The sequence below is a fragment of the Ahaetulla prasina genome, chromosome 4 (assembly GCF_028640845.1).
Source record: "Ahaetulla prasina isolate Xishuangbanna chromosome 4, ASM2864084v1, whole genome shotgun sequence".
In the NCBI taxonomy this organism is placed as follows: domain Eukaryota; kingdom Metazoa; phylum Chordata; class Lepidosauria; order Squamata; family Colubridae; genus Ahaetulla; species Ahaetulla prasina.
The window spans coordinates 41,616,533-41,634,527 of record NC_080542.1 but is presented as its reverse complement, the minus strand read 5'-3'; the positions used below and the strand labels follow the sequence as shown (position 1 = coordinate 41,634,527).

The window sequence follows — 17,995 nt, the reverse complement described above, 5'->3', positions numbered from 1 at the left end:
CTTAATTGAGGTCCGATAAAATCATCTGATTAAACCAACTTTAAGCTAAGGGTTGAACACATAGAACAACACTTATACAATAATCCTCCCTTATTATAAGAGAACTAGCTGAATACCCGTGCTCCACTACGAAACTATGTGATTGGGCTGGATAAATGGACACTTACAGCTTGAAAATGAATGAATGCGTGTTTCAGGGTCTTATTTTCTTTTGACCCCCAAAATAAGTGCTTGGCCTTATTTTTGGGGAGGTCTTATTATTTTTGTGGTTCAGGAGGCGATGAGTGTGATCACCTCATGGCTGCTGCTGACACAGCCGCTTATCAGCTGTTCACCCGAGGCTGGGCACGTGCTTTCAGCCATACTTCCCAGGACTCTGTACCATGCCATCGGCCCAGCCATGCCACTACAACTGGATGTCCCATCACTGCCGCCGCCTCCCTGTTCTTTGCTAATGGCTTTTCTGGTAGCCATTAGCATGACAGAAGGGGCATAGTGGCTAGGGTTGCGGGAGCGGCCGTTAGGTAAGGGTGTGTGGGGTCTGTGAGGCATATCCCCCCTCCCTCCCCTCCTCTGGCCTCGCCTCCTCACCTTGTGTTGTTTGTGCGGCAAGCAACCAGAGGAAAGGCGGGGACTGGCTGCGCATGTGGTTAAATATTTTCGGGAAGGGCTTATTTTACACATGCCCTCAAAAGCCTTATTGGGCTTATTATCCGGGGATGTCTTATTTTGGGGGAAACAGGGTAGTTACAATAGGCCTCTTCTCTTCCCTTCCCTCCTCAGGCTTGTCCCACAGAAGCCTTTCCTATCTTATTCCCTTTTCTCCCTCACACTGGCCCCACAGTGTGGCCTCTCCTCTCCCTTTTCTCCCTCAGACTTGCCCCATTGATCCTCTCCTATCCCCTTCTCTCCCTCAGGCTTTTCCCAAAGGGGCCTCTCCTATCTTATCCCCTTCTCTCCTTCAGGCTGGCCCCTTTGATCCTCTCCTATCCTTCTTCTCTCCCTCAGGCTTCCCCCACTGATCCTCTCCTATCCCTGTCTCTCCCTCAGTCTTGTCCCACAGAGGCCTCTCCTATCTTATCCCTTTCTCTCCCTTGGGTTTGCCCCACAGAGGCCTCTATCTTATCCCCTTCTCTCTCTCAGGCTGGCCCCATTGATCCTTTCTAACCTGCCAGCCCACAGGCCAGATGAGTCACGTGCTGGCTACGTCGAAGTGGCAGTTGGAACAGAGTTATTTTCAAGTGGGGAAAAGGAGTAGAATGTCTAACTCCTTAGCATCAGAGCGTGTTAATAATAATATAAGAAATACTAATGCTCTGATGGTCATTTCAAAAAATCCTTTCTAAATGAGCACCTAGAAGCCAAGCCAAGAGGAACATACATGCCAAATTTCAAGTTTGTAGGCTTTGCAGTTCTGGAGATTTTGTGATGCTGCATGTTTTTTGCTTTTATATATATAGATATGTGAAGAAATATAGGTTAAGAGAAAATAATGTATATGAATTGTAATTCCATAGTATAAAAAAAGCTTTGAAAAAAAATTTACCTGTCATATTAGCACCTGGAGAGTGACTACATGTGCATTGCACCCCACTGATTTGTAACGTTATGCTTTATTCCAGCCACCTATTTTTTAGAATAAGAATGCACGCACACATACAAATAATCTATTTGTATAATCTAATAATCTAAAGAGTGCAGAGAAGAGCAACGAAGATGATTAGGGGACTGGAGGCTAAAATATATGAAGAATGGTTGCAGGAACTGGGTATGTCTAGTTTAATAAAAAGAAGGACTAGGGGAGACATGATAGCAGTGTTCCAATATCTCAGGGGCTGCCACAAAGAAGAGGGAGTCGGGTTGTTCTCCAAAGCACCTGAGGGTAGAACAAGAAGCAATGGGTGGAAAATGATCAAGGAAAGAAGCAACTTAGAACTAAGGAGAAATTTCCTGATGGTTAGAACAATTAATCAGTGGAATGACTTGCCTGCAGAAGTTGTGAGTGTTCCAACACTGGAAATTTTAAAGAAAATGTTGTATAACCATCTGTCTGAGATGGTGTAGGGTTTCCTGCCTGGGCAGGGGGTTGGACTAGAAGGCTTCCAAGGTCCTTTCCAACTCTGTTGTTATTATTATTATTATTATTTTAACAGCATCACTATTGTCACCTATTAATAATCTATTGGGACTGTGGGGTCTTTGATGGTCTCCGAGTTTGGTTTTTTTCTTGCAAACCTTTCATTACCAAATTTGTACTTAGTTGATTATGAAACATATGCAAGAAAACAACCAACATCATAAATAGTACAAGGGAGTACTATTGTAAAAGTAGTTTTCTCTATCAGTATTAGTGGGACTGTTCTTAGTAGTTCCAAGAGTATTTATGATGTTGCCTAATTGCAATAGAACAACCAAGTTCAAAAAACACCACAGACTTACAGTTCAACCATGAGCTACAAATAGTTTCTTCTACTGGATATATTGGGAGACAAACATTATTACTTGGGACTATATAGAGCCACCAACAATCATAAATTTCCTATAAGGTGAAAGAGTAATAATATGACAGCAAAACTGTACTGTCACCATTTTCACACCCCAATCCATTGGATCCAATCAATTCAATTCAGTTTATTACAGTCATAGACCAGAGACCACAGATTCAATCTTAAATGTCTACGGTTCTCCATATCACAACTCTTGCAAGCAATCAACAGACCAAAGCTAATCATTATTCCTTCCAACTGGCTAATTAGGGAGCATCAAGCTAGATTTGGTGCTGGTCTCCTTCGTATACTTTCTTCAATGTCCTTATTTTGCTGGGAAGCCAAATAAAAAATGCCACTGCTGGTTGACTGGCTTTAGGAAGTCCTTCACTTACAACAGTTCATTTAGTGACTGTTTAAAGTTACATCAGCAGTGAAAAAAATGACATGATCATTTTTCACACTTAGAACAGTTGCATCATGGTCATGTAGTCAAAATTCAGATGCTTGGCAACTGACTCAGAATTAGGACGGTTACAATGTCCTGGGATCATATTGCGAACCTTCTGACAAGCAAAGTCAATGCGGAAACCAAGTTCACTTAACAGCCATGTTACTAACTTAATAACTGCAGTGATTCTTTTAACAACTGTGGCAAGGAGAGTCATAAAATAGGGCAAAATTAACATGTCTTGCTTAGCAACAGAAATTTTGGCCTTAATTGTGGTTGTAAGTCAAGGACTACTTGTACTCCCAAACTGAATGACATCAAAGTATTAAAGCAGTTTGTCAACTGCAATGAGAATGAGGAGAAAGTTGTTAGAAAGCAGATTGCAAGAAACTTCCAGAAAATAAAAACAACTTGCTCCAAGTTTCAAGAATCTTCAATATCTTAAATCATAAAGAAGCCTAGATGTTTTGCAACTTGAGATTTTGGATATATCAGCAGGAGTATCCTAAACTGGCTTAGCTAACTAGTAGAGATGCTAGTGTCGGAACTTTTGTCTGTGTGGATATGTTCTTTGGGAAGTAGAGAGATTAGTAATTTCGTCTTTCTAATTTCCCTCTGCATATACCTCCTGCATTTATATTACAGGTAATCCTCAACTTTCAAAGCTGCTTAGGTTATGACAAATCTCCCCACCACCACCAACCTAATTTAACTGTTATATGATTTAGCAACCTGATTTTAGAAGTTGCAATGGATGCATCACCACCCCGTAGTCACATGACTGAATTCTCGGTGCCTGCCAACTGCTCAGCTTTACAGCCATTTGGAGCATCCCACAGTCATGTGATTGCAGGTTTCAACATTTTTTTCTACCCCCATTGGATAAAATGGATTCATTTAATGACTGTTGCATTAACAACCCGCAAAAAATCCAAATTGGTTCCAGTCAAATGATGTATCTTATCACCATAACAACGTATGACTGTAATTCCAGGTTCAATTACAGTTGTAAGTGAATACTACTTGTAAATAAAACTACGTTATATTGGGTGGAATGTTTCTTTCATAACATAGTTTTTAATCTGTACATTTTAATGTGTTAATACTTTCAGAAGATTATAATAGAAGGTTAACAAAGAAGGGAAAAATCCTGAAGTACAATAAAATCACTAGTCACAATCATCATCTTATACAAAATGGTAATGAAATATCTAGCATGAGACTATTAGATTAGCATAAGAATAACTAGGATGTATTCCATACCCAAAGCAATGTATTCCATACCCAAAGCAATGTATATTAAATATGCAATTGAATCTCTCAAATTTGGTACTATATGTGGATATTATATATTACATATGATGAAAGGTACTGTAACTATGAGGGGGTCCTTGGTGCTCTCTGAGGTTGGTTGTTTTCTTGCAGATGTTTCATTACCCAACTAGGTAACATTATCAATGTACATGATGATGATGATGCTATCTAGTTTGGGTTTTTCTCTTAAAGGCAATTGTCTCCAAAACATAGTCTTTTAACTAAATTTCATGTTTCCTTTGATATGACAGCCTTCCTTTTGTGCATGTGACCTTTTGGATTCCCCAAACATGCTTAAGAGCATGTAAAAATACAGATGCAATGTTTTCTTGCAATTCCTTAAAGCAGTCCCACCATTTCCCAAATTCATACAGCTGCTCCTGGATTTCTCAGGAAAGGATACAGCCCTTTAAAAATAGTTCTAGATAGGTACCAGTTTGTCAGTCCTATATAACCCTACACATCTTTGGGGAATTGAATCCAAAGTATAGTGCAGCCCAGTTACTGAACCACTGCAGATATACATAAAAAATTAATAGTGTGATGTTACATATAACTTAGTATCAGTCTACTCATGGTTTAAGATGCTCTTCTTTAAATGTCTTAAGAAGATTATGTAGCAACAAAGGAAAAAGCTTTTTGATTGTAGCATTCCCTTTCTGTATTCTTCTCCTAATTCTCCTGATGTATTGCTGCTGATCTTAAGAGATTTATTTCAGCCTTTGTTTATACAGATAGGTATTTCGATTGACTGATATATTTGCCTATACCAGATTTGTATTTTTGGTGATTTTATAATAACACTTGAGCACAATTTTTTAAATCATACATGTATTTGTTGTTGTTCCTGAGAATAAATAATAATTTATCATTTTAAATTGTTATACCACTTCCTGTACAACTGTCTTGATTTCTAAAATATAAAATGCAGTAATAAAATCAGCAAGTTAAAACAATGTAAAAGTATACTCAATAAAAAGGTGAAGGAAAAAATAAATAAAAACAAATTATCCTAGCATTCTGAAAGATCTGAAAGAAAAAAAAATTGGGAAGAGCAATTGCAAAATTCTAACCTTACCATAGAGCGGGCTTATGTATCAGTAACCACCAGATGGCACTGTGCTGTCATCAGACCCGCTGAAGCTACCTGGCCAGGTAATAAAATGTCTGTAAACAAACAAACTCAGGAGGCACCAAGAACTCCACAAACCAACCTTGAGCTTTGTATGCTCTCTTCTATTTGTACTGTGCTCTTCTTACACGTCCTCTTCCGATGATCTCAAGTAATTGACCAGGTTACACAAGTAACCTAGCTAATTTTTAGAGAATTACATGTCCTAAATGAGAGCCATTTTTGTGTAATGGTTGGAGTAGTGGGATAATGGTTAAGATCCTGGCCAGAAACCAGGAAAGTTAATAGTCTTGCCTAAGTCAGTCTAGTCTCTGTCTCTCCCTCCCTCCCTCCTCAACCCAAGGTGGAGGCAATGGCAAAACACTTCTGAAATCTTGCCAAGAAAACTGCAGCAGGCACATGTTCAGCAGTTGCCAGGAATAAATATGGACTCATACCCCCATACACAAATGTCCTCAGAAGAACCATGAACCTGCCTTGATAACTAATTTGGAGGTATATGTTCTGCTCAAAGGCAAACCATATAGAAGTTCAGGTGCTCTGCTGTAATCTAGGCTACCTGATGTAGCATCACCAACAGTATCTAGCCTAAATAGGCTATCTCTAGACAGAGTGACTATCCCAACACAGAATGCATTCCAGTCTAGAAACCATTGTACCAGTATGAACCACAAAAGTTAGTCTATCACCTGTGTCTTTGAAAGGACACAGTTGGAATATCAACCAGCTCTTAAAGATACTTCTGGGAATAGAGATCACTAGTGCATTTAATGTCCAATAGCTGTAAGAGCATCCCCAGTTTGCATCAGCCAAGAGTATAGTATTCAAAACGAGACATAGGCATTTACAGAGGCAGTCACTGACATCAAAATAATTGATATAATCACACACTTGAAACCCTGCTCATTATGTGTGTGCAACATGTGAGATACACATTAAAAAATGACAAGGATTCAATTGTCCAATTCTACATATCATTTTGAAACAGTTAACTTCTCCGCAGACGTCTTTGATGGAAAAAGGTGTTTCAGATCTAGCGTGAATATGCTTGCTCTATCTCTCAGGATTCCTTAAAGAAGTCACACTTTTTCTTGGGCTGGTACTAAGGCTGTGCTGTCCAGGGAAAATATGCTTTTGAGTTAAAAAGGTATTGAGGAGGTAGCCACGTAAGCCCAGAAAAAGTTTGTAGTTTTTTTAAATAGCTACCTATGCTGGATCCAAACTACTTTTCTTACTGTGCATCTGAAGATTGCACATATTTAATCTGAAGGCAAAGTTGTTTACTGAAAAAAGAAAAACACTCAAAACAGGACAGAAGGCAGAAAATTGAAAAGCCTGCCCACATATGTTGATATAGCTCAACCCACTGCAGAGGAGTCAGTCTGTGTATTGTCTGATGACTGGTTTCTGTAGCAACTGTCCAAATCGTATGTTTCTTACGTATTATAAAAAATTGGTTTAATTTTAATTTCCTTGTTTTGATTAGTTGTGAGACGCACAGAATCCTTAGAAGTCATCTCTGGGTGAGATGGGCTGCAAACAAGTCTAATAAATAAATTGGAAGTTGGAAGATATACAAGGTTAATAAAATAATAATATACTTGGGTTTAGCAATCTTTTGAAGGAGGATGAAGATAGGGAGAGAAAGCCAATTTAAACCTGAAAAAGGATTTAAATCAACACTAAGCTGGGTTCTGCCAGCTTGATGTTGATGATTCTGTCTCCAATAAGACCCACAGGCTTTTTTGCTGCTTCTAATGAAAAGGCACTTTATGTTCTATTGTTGGAAGAAATGTCCATCTGGGTTCAGTTCCAAGTGGAGAAAAAGACACTGGAAACATGGCGACTGCTTGGAAAGATGGTTTGATGGTGGATAGGATCACATAGTTTGAGTTCCTGAACAGAAAAAGGACAAGATGCTGAGCATGCCTTGGTTTTATGCCCTAAGCTTTGAACTTCCTGTGGCACAGGAAAAGTACCCTGATTGGTTGTCAGACTCCCAGGGGGTGGGGGTCTTAGCTAGTCTTGCTGGCTGATGTAATCTTCCCAGGTGCCTTGTATGGTGAGTTTCTTTTGCTAGACAGTCCTATTGTGTTGCAGATAATGGTCCATTGGCAAAGGTGGGGGGAATGAGTTTCTGCCTCTGGCCCATTGACAAAGGTGGCGGGAAGGCAGGAAGGTGGGAGCTGCTTTTGTCCCTAAAACATGTTTCTCCATTTCTCATCCAGGGGAATATATTCTGCCTTTTTAATATTTCCTGAAATATTTCATTCTTCTAGGAGACGGATGGTGCTAACTTCCTACACTATCTAGAAGGTGGTGCCATTCTGCCTACTCCAATTCAATTTTTCTGCTCCCCCCAGATTATTTTGAGGTGTTGCTGGTCACAGTCACTTGTCATCAGTTTTCCTACTCCAGCAGTGCTGTCAGCAGATTATGAAGCTCTCTCATTAAGTTCAAGTCCCCCTTGAACTCCAGCTTGATGCACCAGAAAAGTTATCCTCCTTCTTTTGCCTCCTGCAAAGACAACCAACCACAGGTCACAGGTGTGGAGTGTCCCTATCTTTCTGAAGTTCAGGCCATTTGAAAGATGGAGAAATCCACGGTTCAAAGCACCACCTGAAATCCTTAAGGTGCATGCTACAGATATTAATGAGATTGACCTTTGCTGCTTTTTATAACCAGTGATGCTCAGTGGACACCATTCAGGGAATAATAATAATTCATGCACCATTTCGCTTAACAAGAGTATGAAAAGCACAGAGCAACACATTTTTTTTTTCTGAGACAGAATAGGGCCCCTGAGGCGCAAGTACGAACTCTTCGTAGCAAATTCTTTGGCTGGCTCAAGAATTGGCATCCTGTGTAATACCGCCCGTATTGATGCCTTACGTAAAAAATTGATTCCACATTTTCCCCAACCCTTCTCATCCAATTTCACGGGAAGGAAAAAAAAAATAAAACCTCCCCTCCCGGAGCCAGGAGAAGGACACTGACGCGCAAACCTCCAGGCGAGGATCTCACGCGCCGGGTCCGGGGCGAGGCGGCAGCTACAGCGCGTGGAACCTCACCTCGTGACTACACCGCAGGTCGGTTCCCAAGGCTGCTCTTTGGCGCCTCTGAGCGGCGGCTCTGGCTCTTCTCGCCGCCCCGAGAGGCGCTTGTTCGTCTCCTCCTCCTCCTCCTCCTCCTCCTTCCCCCGCTTTCCCCGCCGCAGGGCCAGGCTGGGCTCAGGCGGTTGAGAGGGGGGCGGCCCCAGAGGAGGAGTCCGTGGCATGTACTGAACTGCCGTCTCCGTCTATCAGCCAGCGCTGTTTCCTTCTCTCGGACGCGCTTGAGCTCTCTGCAGCCGTTGCCTCCAGCCAACAGCTCCTATGGCCGGACGCGGCGGCTTTCCCCTGACTCCGCCGCCCCCGGAGGGACCATCGGCGTCTGTCTCGGTGGCAACGGGCGTCCCTTCGCCTGCTGTCCCAGCACCGGGAAGCGGGCTTTTGCGAGGACCCAGTCCTGCTGGGGCTGCTACCTATCGGCCCATGGGCCACGGACCTCAGTTCCAAGTAAGTGGGGAAGCACGCACGTGTGCATGTGTTGTCAGTTCGGGAAAAGTGCGGAAGCAGTGGCGTCGAAAATGTATGCGGTTTCTCGACCCCGACTGGTGTCCTCTACAGAATTTACACTACAGCTATGATTCCCATCACCCGCGTAGTAGGAACGGGAAGAGTTACAGTCCACGTTATGTGCAGGTCGCCACATTAAGAAAAAGTCACTTTGGAGGCTGTCACAGTTTGGAGACACGTGAAGAAGAGACTAGCAGCTGTAACAGGGGCGTCAGTATCTATTGGGGGGGGGGGAAATTGTGGACATTTTTTTTTCCAGAGAAGAGTGTACTTTAAAGAAATTGAACATTCGACGGAGAATAAGCCGCATATGTTAGGTGGGATGAAGGAATTGTGTTTCATTTGGGGGAAATAGAGACGTCAGATGCAGCAGCATTTCGGTTCCTTGGGTTGGTTTTTAGAAATTGCTGAAGGGTGGAAAAGGTGAAACAACTTAGTTTGTGATGGTCAGTCTAAGTCTACACAATTATTCTATTTCTAATAAATTAGGTAGTAAATATTTTATTTATTGGTTTGATTTCTATAGGTGGTTCACTGGGTGGTTTACAGTTCTAAAATGACAGCAATTAAAACAATTTTAAAAACATTAAAACAATTAAAAAATGAAATTTCGTTAGGCTAGTATAATTTGTATGGATTTATTTTTCAGTTTACCTTGACAAATATTGGTAATTTCTATTAATTTAAATAAATATTTAATGTTTCCTTACATTTTTGAGGAAGCCTTAAGATCTGAATAATTAGATGTGTTCTAATGGCATTGAGAGACAGTTAAATATTGGCTTCCATGTGCCATCTGGTTTGTCTTAGGCCTATGGTTGTGGCAAGAGGAGGTGGAGTTTGCACTGCAAATTATAGGTCTGTTTGTGTAATACTGTTTACGGGTATTCAGGATACATTTCTTCTATGTTTAATGGACTAAGTTATTCCATCATAATAAGTATATGTATTATTGCAACTTTATAGTGATTTTGTGATGATGGAAGTCATCATCATCATCATCATCATGTGAGAATTGAAAGGTTTTGCAATCAGAAAGCAAATTTTTGGTTTTTAAAGGTAGTATAACATTCCTTGAGAAGTCTTTGGCAGATTTCTCCCCTCAGTTCTTCCTTGCCTAAAACTTAGGGCTAAAAATTTTTCCATTTTTTTCTTGAACATAATCTTTTTAATCAATATGCTATTTTAATGTCTATTTTAATTTTGCTTGAATCAAATTGTGCTTCATTTCTATATTATTTTGTGATAGTGACAGACATTAGGTAATAAATTTTTACATCACTTGCTATCAGCCCAATTGGAACTTTAGCTAGAATCACATGGGTGTTTCTTTAATTCTCTAAGAAGTTGGATATTAAGGGATATTTAAAAGATGGAGAATATGAAGGGAAGCAACATTTTACTTAAAGAAGGATCTGAAACATTTTCCATGAAACTTGAGTGTATTTTGACTTGTGGATTTGATTGGAAAGGAATTTTCCTATTCTCTGGGATTTTTGATTATACAAGGCTTTGTATATTAGAAGAATTGAGTCTTCAGCAGTATTTGAGCACAGAGATAGTATTACACTTTTAGTTTGAATGTAAGGAATGAAAGAAAATATAGCAGTGATGTCAAAAGGGCTTGCAGACTACTGGTGATTTAAAGCAATGTTAGTGCACTCCCTAAATTATTGCAATATATATCCACAAGGAAATTTCTGACACTTTTAAGTGCTTACATTTTGGGGGATAATAATTTATTGGAGATATTTTATATTCACCAATGAAATAATACTGATATTGATTTGAAAAATATCCAAAGAACATTTTTTTTAAAAAATCTGACTAAGCCCCCTCCTCCCTTTTTTAGTCATAGGCATGCCAAGATTGGAAAAAGAGATTTTCTCCATGATTTATTTTTATTTATTTATTTATGAAATTTATTTGCTGCTCATCTTGCAGTTCAGGTGAGTCTTAAATATGTAATTTTCAAAAAGTAAGATTAATGTACATCAAGTCGATATAGTTTCTGAAGCATGAAACTAAACAATTTTCACATTTAGAATTTTCACAGGAACTTAAAAAATATCTGCCATGTGACGTAAGCTGCAACACCTGGGTAGGAGTGGGGAAGTAAGGTGCTTACCTGACTACACACACCTGGTTGACTATATATACATAGCTAATGGGGCATGAATTAGACTCATAACACAAATAATTAAGAATTTCTTGCAAAATGTAGATTTATTTAATTATGTAGTTTATATATTAAAGTTGGGATGTGATTTGAATTCAGAAACAGAAGACTGCTTTAGAGCATGTGGAGAATGTGGCTTCCATCTATAACTTCTTAAAGCAGCCATCTTTTCCCAGATTCAATTTGTTATGGAATTTGTTAGGAAAAAACACATTTGGTTTAAGAATAGAATAGAATAGAATAGAATAGAATTTTTTATTGGCCAAGTGTGATTAGACACACAAGGAAGATAAGTGTTACATTTGTACACTCTGAAGAAGTTTTGCCTTTAAAATCAAAACATTGCACTGCTGTGTACTTTTGTGTACTTTTTCATTGATTGGCTTCAAACTATTAAAAAAAAGTATTAAAAATATAATCAGCAATGGGCAAAGTAGTAAAATACCGCACAAAATAAAAAAAGTTGAAATAGCAAATATTTCAACTCTCCAACAGCATACCTTATATTATTAAATGTCTCTGGTTTAATTGTATTATTTTAATTAATTGTAATATTTAATTGTATGATATTATAATGTAATCAAATACAAAATATTATTGTAAGATATCTTAATATATCTGCCAACATAGTACATACTGTTTCACCTTTTGTTTAGTAAAGAGTTCTTTTTCTTCCAGAATGGATTATACATCCAAAAGTCATTGCCTAACTTCTGAAATAATACACCATTTCAATTTCTCAGTATAATTCTTCTAGCCACCTGCTATGTATGCTGCATCAATAAAACATATAATTCTTGAACAGTTTCTAAAACTTTAATGTATAATTTGAAATCACATTAACATTTTTAACATTTAAAATTTCCCCATAAATCTAAAATGCCACTCCCGAAAAGTACCAAATGATGGCAGGACCATGTTATATGGATCAATGAACACTTTCATCAAACAAAACCTCATACCTTTCTTTTCAAGCATATTCTTTAGGGAATCCAATGCATTGTAAATACATTTTTTGATAAATCAACTCAAATGTCAAATCTACTGATATAATTTAAACACTTTTAAAAACATGAAGCTATTGACTGGGCATTACTGAAAATTGTGGTTCTTTTATCAATATTTATAATATCCCAGAAATGTTCATTTAAAGATATTATATTCTTCAGCTTTAAAAAAAATAGATTGTGAATTTGACTTCTGTCATAGATTCCATTAGAGCATACAACAAGTGCTTTTGGAAAAGCCTACGAGTTGGCCTCATATTAAACCGTTAAAACATGTTTAAGGTGAACATGCTGTCACTCTTATAATCTAGGAAGACCAAATTGAATTTAGCAAATTAAAATTTTAGTATAAATTAACATTTACCCTACCACATTTTTGCCCATATTGTGTAAATTATTTTCATACATACGTTTGAAATTTTTTTTGCACAATTTACCTCTTCAACATTTAGATAAATTTAGATTATCGAAAGTATGACATCTTTCTATTCAGGTGAAATTGCCATAATGCCATGCTACCTTTCTATCCTAATTCTTCACCCAAGACATTGGCTAGGTGGTATGTCTTTTTAGAAAACAACAACAGAGTGGTGGTGGTTTGATTTCCATGACTATTAATTTAAAATCTTTTTAAAGAATATATCTTTATTTTAAACATTAGTAATATATGCATAGTGCTCAACATTCTTCCGAAATGAATAGGTTTTAGGTTAAAATAAGTTTTAATCTAAAGAAAAATATGGAATAGAAAAAAGAAACAAAAATATTTCTGTAACATTTTTTAAACATGGCAGCAAAATAATGCATCATTATTGTAGGCCAAATTATTCCAATATACTCTTGATAAAGAACATGCTTAATGTAAGTATAGTAAAAGAATGTAGGAAATGCCTGTAAGCTTCATCTGTCTTTCTTGGTAAAGTTAGCAAAAAGAAAATGGTTTGAAAATAAGTTTGTGGAAAACTTATGCTTATTTCTATTGGAATTAAAGATATAAATTCATAAGTACTATATAGTACAACTTAAGCTTAGTTAATTCTATAAGACTTACAAAGATATGTCAACATATAGAAAAATTAAAACATTTGTAATTAACCAATTAAATTAATATCTTTGTTCTTTTTCAAATATAAAAATAATTTTGTTACAGCTGTGTAAAGACTTGGATTAATCTCTGCATAGTACTAATAATTGTTGCTCATGTGGGCATGCACATAACATCCATTGGGAATGCTTTAAATTAAACACATATTTTCCTAAGATTGAGAGGAAATTCAATCCTGGGGACAGATGCATTTCTTTAAGACACTAAGTGCATGTCGAGAAGACATGCACTAAGTGCATGTCGAGTTTGAGAAGTTTGATTGAACTCGTGAGAAGATTTTCTTTTACAGCGTGTTTCCCTGAACACAATGGCGAGAAGAGTGATGGAGCTTGAAAAGAAAGACCTGTGTCCCGCTTCTCGCCTGCCCCACCTGCCATCTCCAAATTGCATCCCTAAAGGGGGCTGGTGGCTGAGCAAGGGGCGGGAGCCCTGCCATGCCCGGCAAGGAGCGGAGAATAGACGGCAAAGGGAGCCACGTCTCCTTCCATGCGTCTTGCTTCTCTCCCACCCCACCTGCCACCCCCCTCGATAAAGAGATAACAGGGCAGTGAAGCAGCTGTTGCCATTGGGGTGGTGTGGGATGTGTTGGGCTGCTCGGCTGGCACGAAGAACAGAGAGGCAATGGTAGCGGCGGGACATCCAGTCCCATGCTTGCCGCTTCCTGCACTCCCAAAATAATAAGACCCCCCGATATTAAGGCCAAGCCCTTATTGGGGGGGGGGAATCAAAAGAAAATAAGACCCATCTTATTTTTGGGAAAATACAGTAATTGAACTACTTTTTGTAAAATATGGTATGATAAATCATAGGCCTGGTTCCTATAGTATGTAAAGTCATAATGTAAGTGACTTGATGTGTATGTAATGTGATTTATTTAGTAAACAATGATTAAACAACTCATAGCTTAATGTGAAATATACCATTCCTGTGTAAATGTTGGATAATTTGACAAGCTGTGGTTAATTAAAAGTAGTGGATGGAGATGTTTCTAAATTAGCAATCCTATTAGAGAGAAAAAGAGAAGAGGAGAGGAGAGAAGAGAATTTCCAGCCAGTGGAAATTTAAACTACTTCACATCTTTTAAACATAATTTAAACTGCACAGACCTTGTGTATTTGATTTTTGACACAGTGTTGTTAGAAGTGAAATTATCTTTTTTGGTTCAAGGTCTCTTGAACCAAAAAAGAGTTTGCTGGGTTTCAACTTTGGATTAAAAAAGAGCATTGTAACAATATATACAATGTTAGGGTTTTTTCTGAAGCATCCTGTTGACTGTTGAGCTGAGAATTTGAAGGAACTCCAGAATTTGGATGCCTGCTAGTATGTATTTTGGGAATACAGACAAATAATCAATCATAAATGGTTCTTACCTGCATCCTAGGATACAGATCTTTTAAAAAATTATCAGGAAAATGTGACCAATTTCAAGATATGTAATCATTTAATGAGTTCTTGCATTTTGAAAATAGAATGGGATGTTTGATAATCCAATTCTATTGTTGTTGATAGAGCTAGAGAAAAAATTAGTGATAAAATACCTTATGTTCTAGTATGCTTCACACTCTTTCTTCATGCTAATGGCATTGCAAAGTATTTTTTATAGTATTGTTTTATAGTATTCTCTGGAAGATGTACAAGTTATGAATGATAGATATCCCACAAGTGAGGAGCGTTTGTTTTGTTCTGCAGATGAAGGAAACACGAATGTTTTAGCAGTAAGAGTGGCTGTACCCCTGCACGTCCCTTCACTTCCCTTGGTGGTTCTGCAGTGAGGAAGCAGGAAACAGCAGCAGCCAAATGCGGCAGGTTTAGCAATGATGAACCTGCTGGGTGGTTTTATACAAGCCTCTGATATTGACTCTTACGTTTTGCATTTTAGCTAAAAAGCTGAGTTAATAAAGAACATTAACATTTCTTCTTTTTTCTTATTTTGTCAGAAATGTGAAGATGTTTGTACCTGACTTCAAATACTTATTAGATAAAACACACAATTTGGTTCAGTGATTTGGTTCATTACTGTTTAGGGATGTGGAAGCTTTCAAACTGAACATCACTTAGCTAACCTCTAATGGTTATTCTTCTCAGGCTGTTATTCTAGATTAAAAAAAAAGTTAATTGTATGAGTGCAATAAATTACTGCATCAATTATATTTACTTACAGCAAAAACAATATTGTTAGAACAAAAACATATTCTTTTAGATAAAATGTATGGAGGAATATCTCAAATTTGTGAGGAAGGAAAAATCCTGTTTAAGGAGATTTTCAGTGCAATATTTATAAATATTTGTGTTAGAGCCAATTTAGGAATCATTATCCCACTAATTGAGTAATTGTGAAGTGCATTACTCTTGTTTCATCGTGTTTGATAAAAGTTGACTAATTTTAGATATCAGCAGTTTAATGAACAGTCATATTAATGTCAATCATTTCACCTATAAATTTGCTTTAATAGTTAGGTATACAGAATAGTATATTTATTAAATTTGGATTTTTTCAGGAAAGGTTAACATTGTGTTAGGATGAGAGCCAGATGTTATATTGCATGTGTGTGATAGAAGTGTGGATTATTTGAGAATAGAGAATAGAGAATAGAGAATACAGATGTTTGTGGGACCATTTTAGTTTAGCAAAAAGTTGTATATTACTGTAATGAGAACTTTAAAAAAAAATTAAAGTGGAACTCTTCCAGTTCTAAAACTTGTTTCTATTAACATGATATTAGAAGATGAATTGGTGCAGGTGTATTTAGCTGGTAAGATAATATTGACATGTTTTATTCCTGAGCCAAATATTTTATATCATATACAAATATTTTTATCAGAACATCTCCTTAAAGTCAAGTATTCTCTACTACTTTATATTTGTTTTCTCTCGTTGGTTTTCTAGTTGTATCTAGAAATGTTGTAAAACCCTAAAGGGAAAATTGTCACTGGCAAGTAAATGCTGATTCACTTATGTTGTCATCAGCCAAACGTTTCTGATGTCAGTGGCTCAGAGAGATATTTGGCAGTTATTTTATTTATCTATCAGTTTAAAACATTTATATGTAAAACAACATAAAAACTATAACAAGATATGAAACAAAATATGTTAAATAATAAAAACAACAAAAATCGGACACCAAGTCAAACTTCTGATCTGCAATCACCTTACCAGAAAATATAAATTATAAAAAGGGGGGGGGAAGTTAATAGCAATAGCACTTAGACTTATATACTGCTTCACAGAGCTTTACAGCCCTCTCTAAGAAGTTTACAGAGTCAGCATATTGCCCCAAGCAATCTGGGTCTTCATTTTACCGACTTCGGAAGGATGGAAGGCTGAGTCAACCTTGAGCCTGGTGAGATTCGAACTGTCAAATTGCAGGCAGCCAGCAGGCATCAGAAGTAGCTTGCAGTACTGCATTCTGACCACTGTGCCACCATGGCTCCTAATGGATGTGGCCATATAAAAATCATTTTATCAATATTATTACTAAAGGATGTGACATCTGTCTATAGAAAATAGATGAATATCTATCTAAAGCAACAAAATTTACATGGATTACTGAGGAACAGATACTGATTATGAGTAGACTTATAATAATAAAGGAAGTTTCTGAAGGTATAAAAAGATTAAACCAAGGTTTAAAGTCAGGCTTCATATGGATTTTAAAAATCATTATGTTGGACGTGCCATGTTGAGAATACGGAATAGATATCAACCTCAGTTTTGCCAAAAAACGTATTTGTGGATCTCAGAACAAAAAAAGCATTTTGTAGATGAGACATAATAAGCAAATACAAAATGGCTGATTTGTCAAGGAAAATATAAAATAAAATCAAGAGATGAATTGGTGGCAGACGGATATATTTGTCAATGGTTGTCTGATTTACAATTATTAGAATATTTAAAATAGGCAAAAGTGTATGGTTTTGAACATTGTAAGATTCAGTTTGAAACAGAATTGTGTACCAACGGTGAACAGGTAATTGCTAAAATATAAAAATTGTTATTGAAATTTAAATCAGAAAAACAAGTGAAAGAATGCATATTAGTAGGCTAATATGTTGGTTATAATATGTAGATAGAGCAATGGCACATATGTAACTGAAAGGATTGAAATTTACACCATATTATAATCTTCAAAAATATTTTTTATAAAATAATGTACCATTAGTATATTATTAGTATATCATCAGAGATATTGGTGACATATAAACAGCACTTCCAAATTTATGTTGAAAATACGAAGGAGAAAATATAATTTTTCATGTTTGGTGGACATATAAAACAAGTTAGAAAATTCTGGATTCAGATACATACACTGATTCAGATGGTTTTAAAAATTAATTACAATTTTGACCAGAGTTTCTTCTTTTGGGGTTAATGGACCAACAGTTGGGGAAAAGTCATGGAACTTTGTTTTTATACATAATAACTTTACCATGATTATTCAATGTACAAGGTAATAAAAATTTGGCATTATCCACTATGGAGGAATAGTTGATGAGAATGGTGGAATTTGCTGAGATGGCTAAATCGATTTCTTTGATCAGAGAAAAGAATATATACATTCTTTGCTGACTGGAACCCCCTTATTAGACTTTTTGTGTAAAGTAGAAAAGAAATTAACTTAATGATTGATGGTTTTGATGATTAGACAGGATATATTATAGTAAGAAAGTAATGTAATCATAAAGTAAGAGATAAACTTATAATTG

General features: G+C 37.0%; 2 protein-coding genes across 3 annotated transcripts in view; one reads left to right on the top strand and one right to left on the bottom strand.

The window, feature by feature from the left end:
• The window catches only part of LOC131198559 (zinc finger protein 135-like), a 47,732-nt gene extending 39,201 nt beyond the window's left edge, over positions 1–8,531 (bottom strand). The window contains exon 1 of one of the 2 annotated variants that reach the window (XM_058183339.1): positions 8,455–8,531. The gene's annotated coding sequence lies outside the window, so the exon portion shown is untranslated. Of the gene's footprint in view, positions 1–8,388 lie in introns of both variants that reach the window. The other variant, XM_058183340.1, reaches the window with a different exon arrangement.
• A 73-nt stretch (positions 8,532–8,604) lies between these two features.
• Positions 8,605–17,995, top strand: part of SMARCD2 (SWI/SNF related, matrix associated, actin dependent regulator of chromatin, subfamily d, member 2) — a 46,487-nt gene continuing 37,096 nt past the window's right edge. Inside the window, exon 1 of the mRNA XM_058183346.1 lies at positions 8,605–8,940. Coding sequence (XP_058039329.1) covers positions 8,758–8,940 — 183 coding nt within the window. The 5' untranslated portion in view covers positions 8,605–8,757. The remainder of the gene's footprint in view (positions 8,941–17,995) is intronic.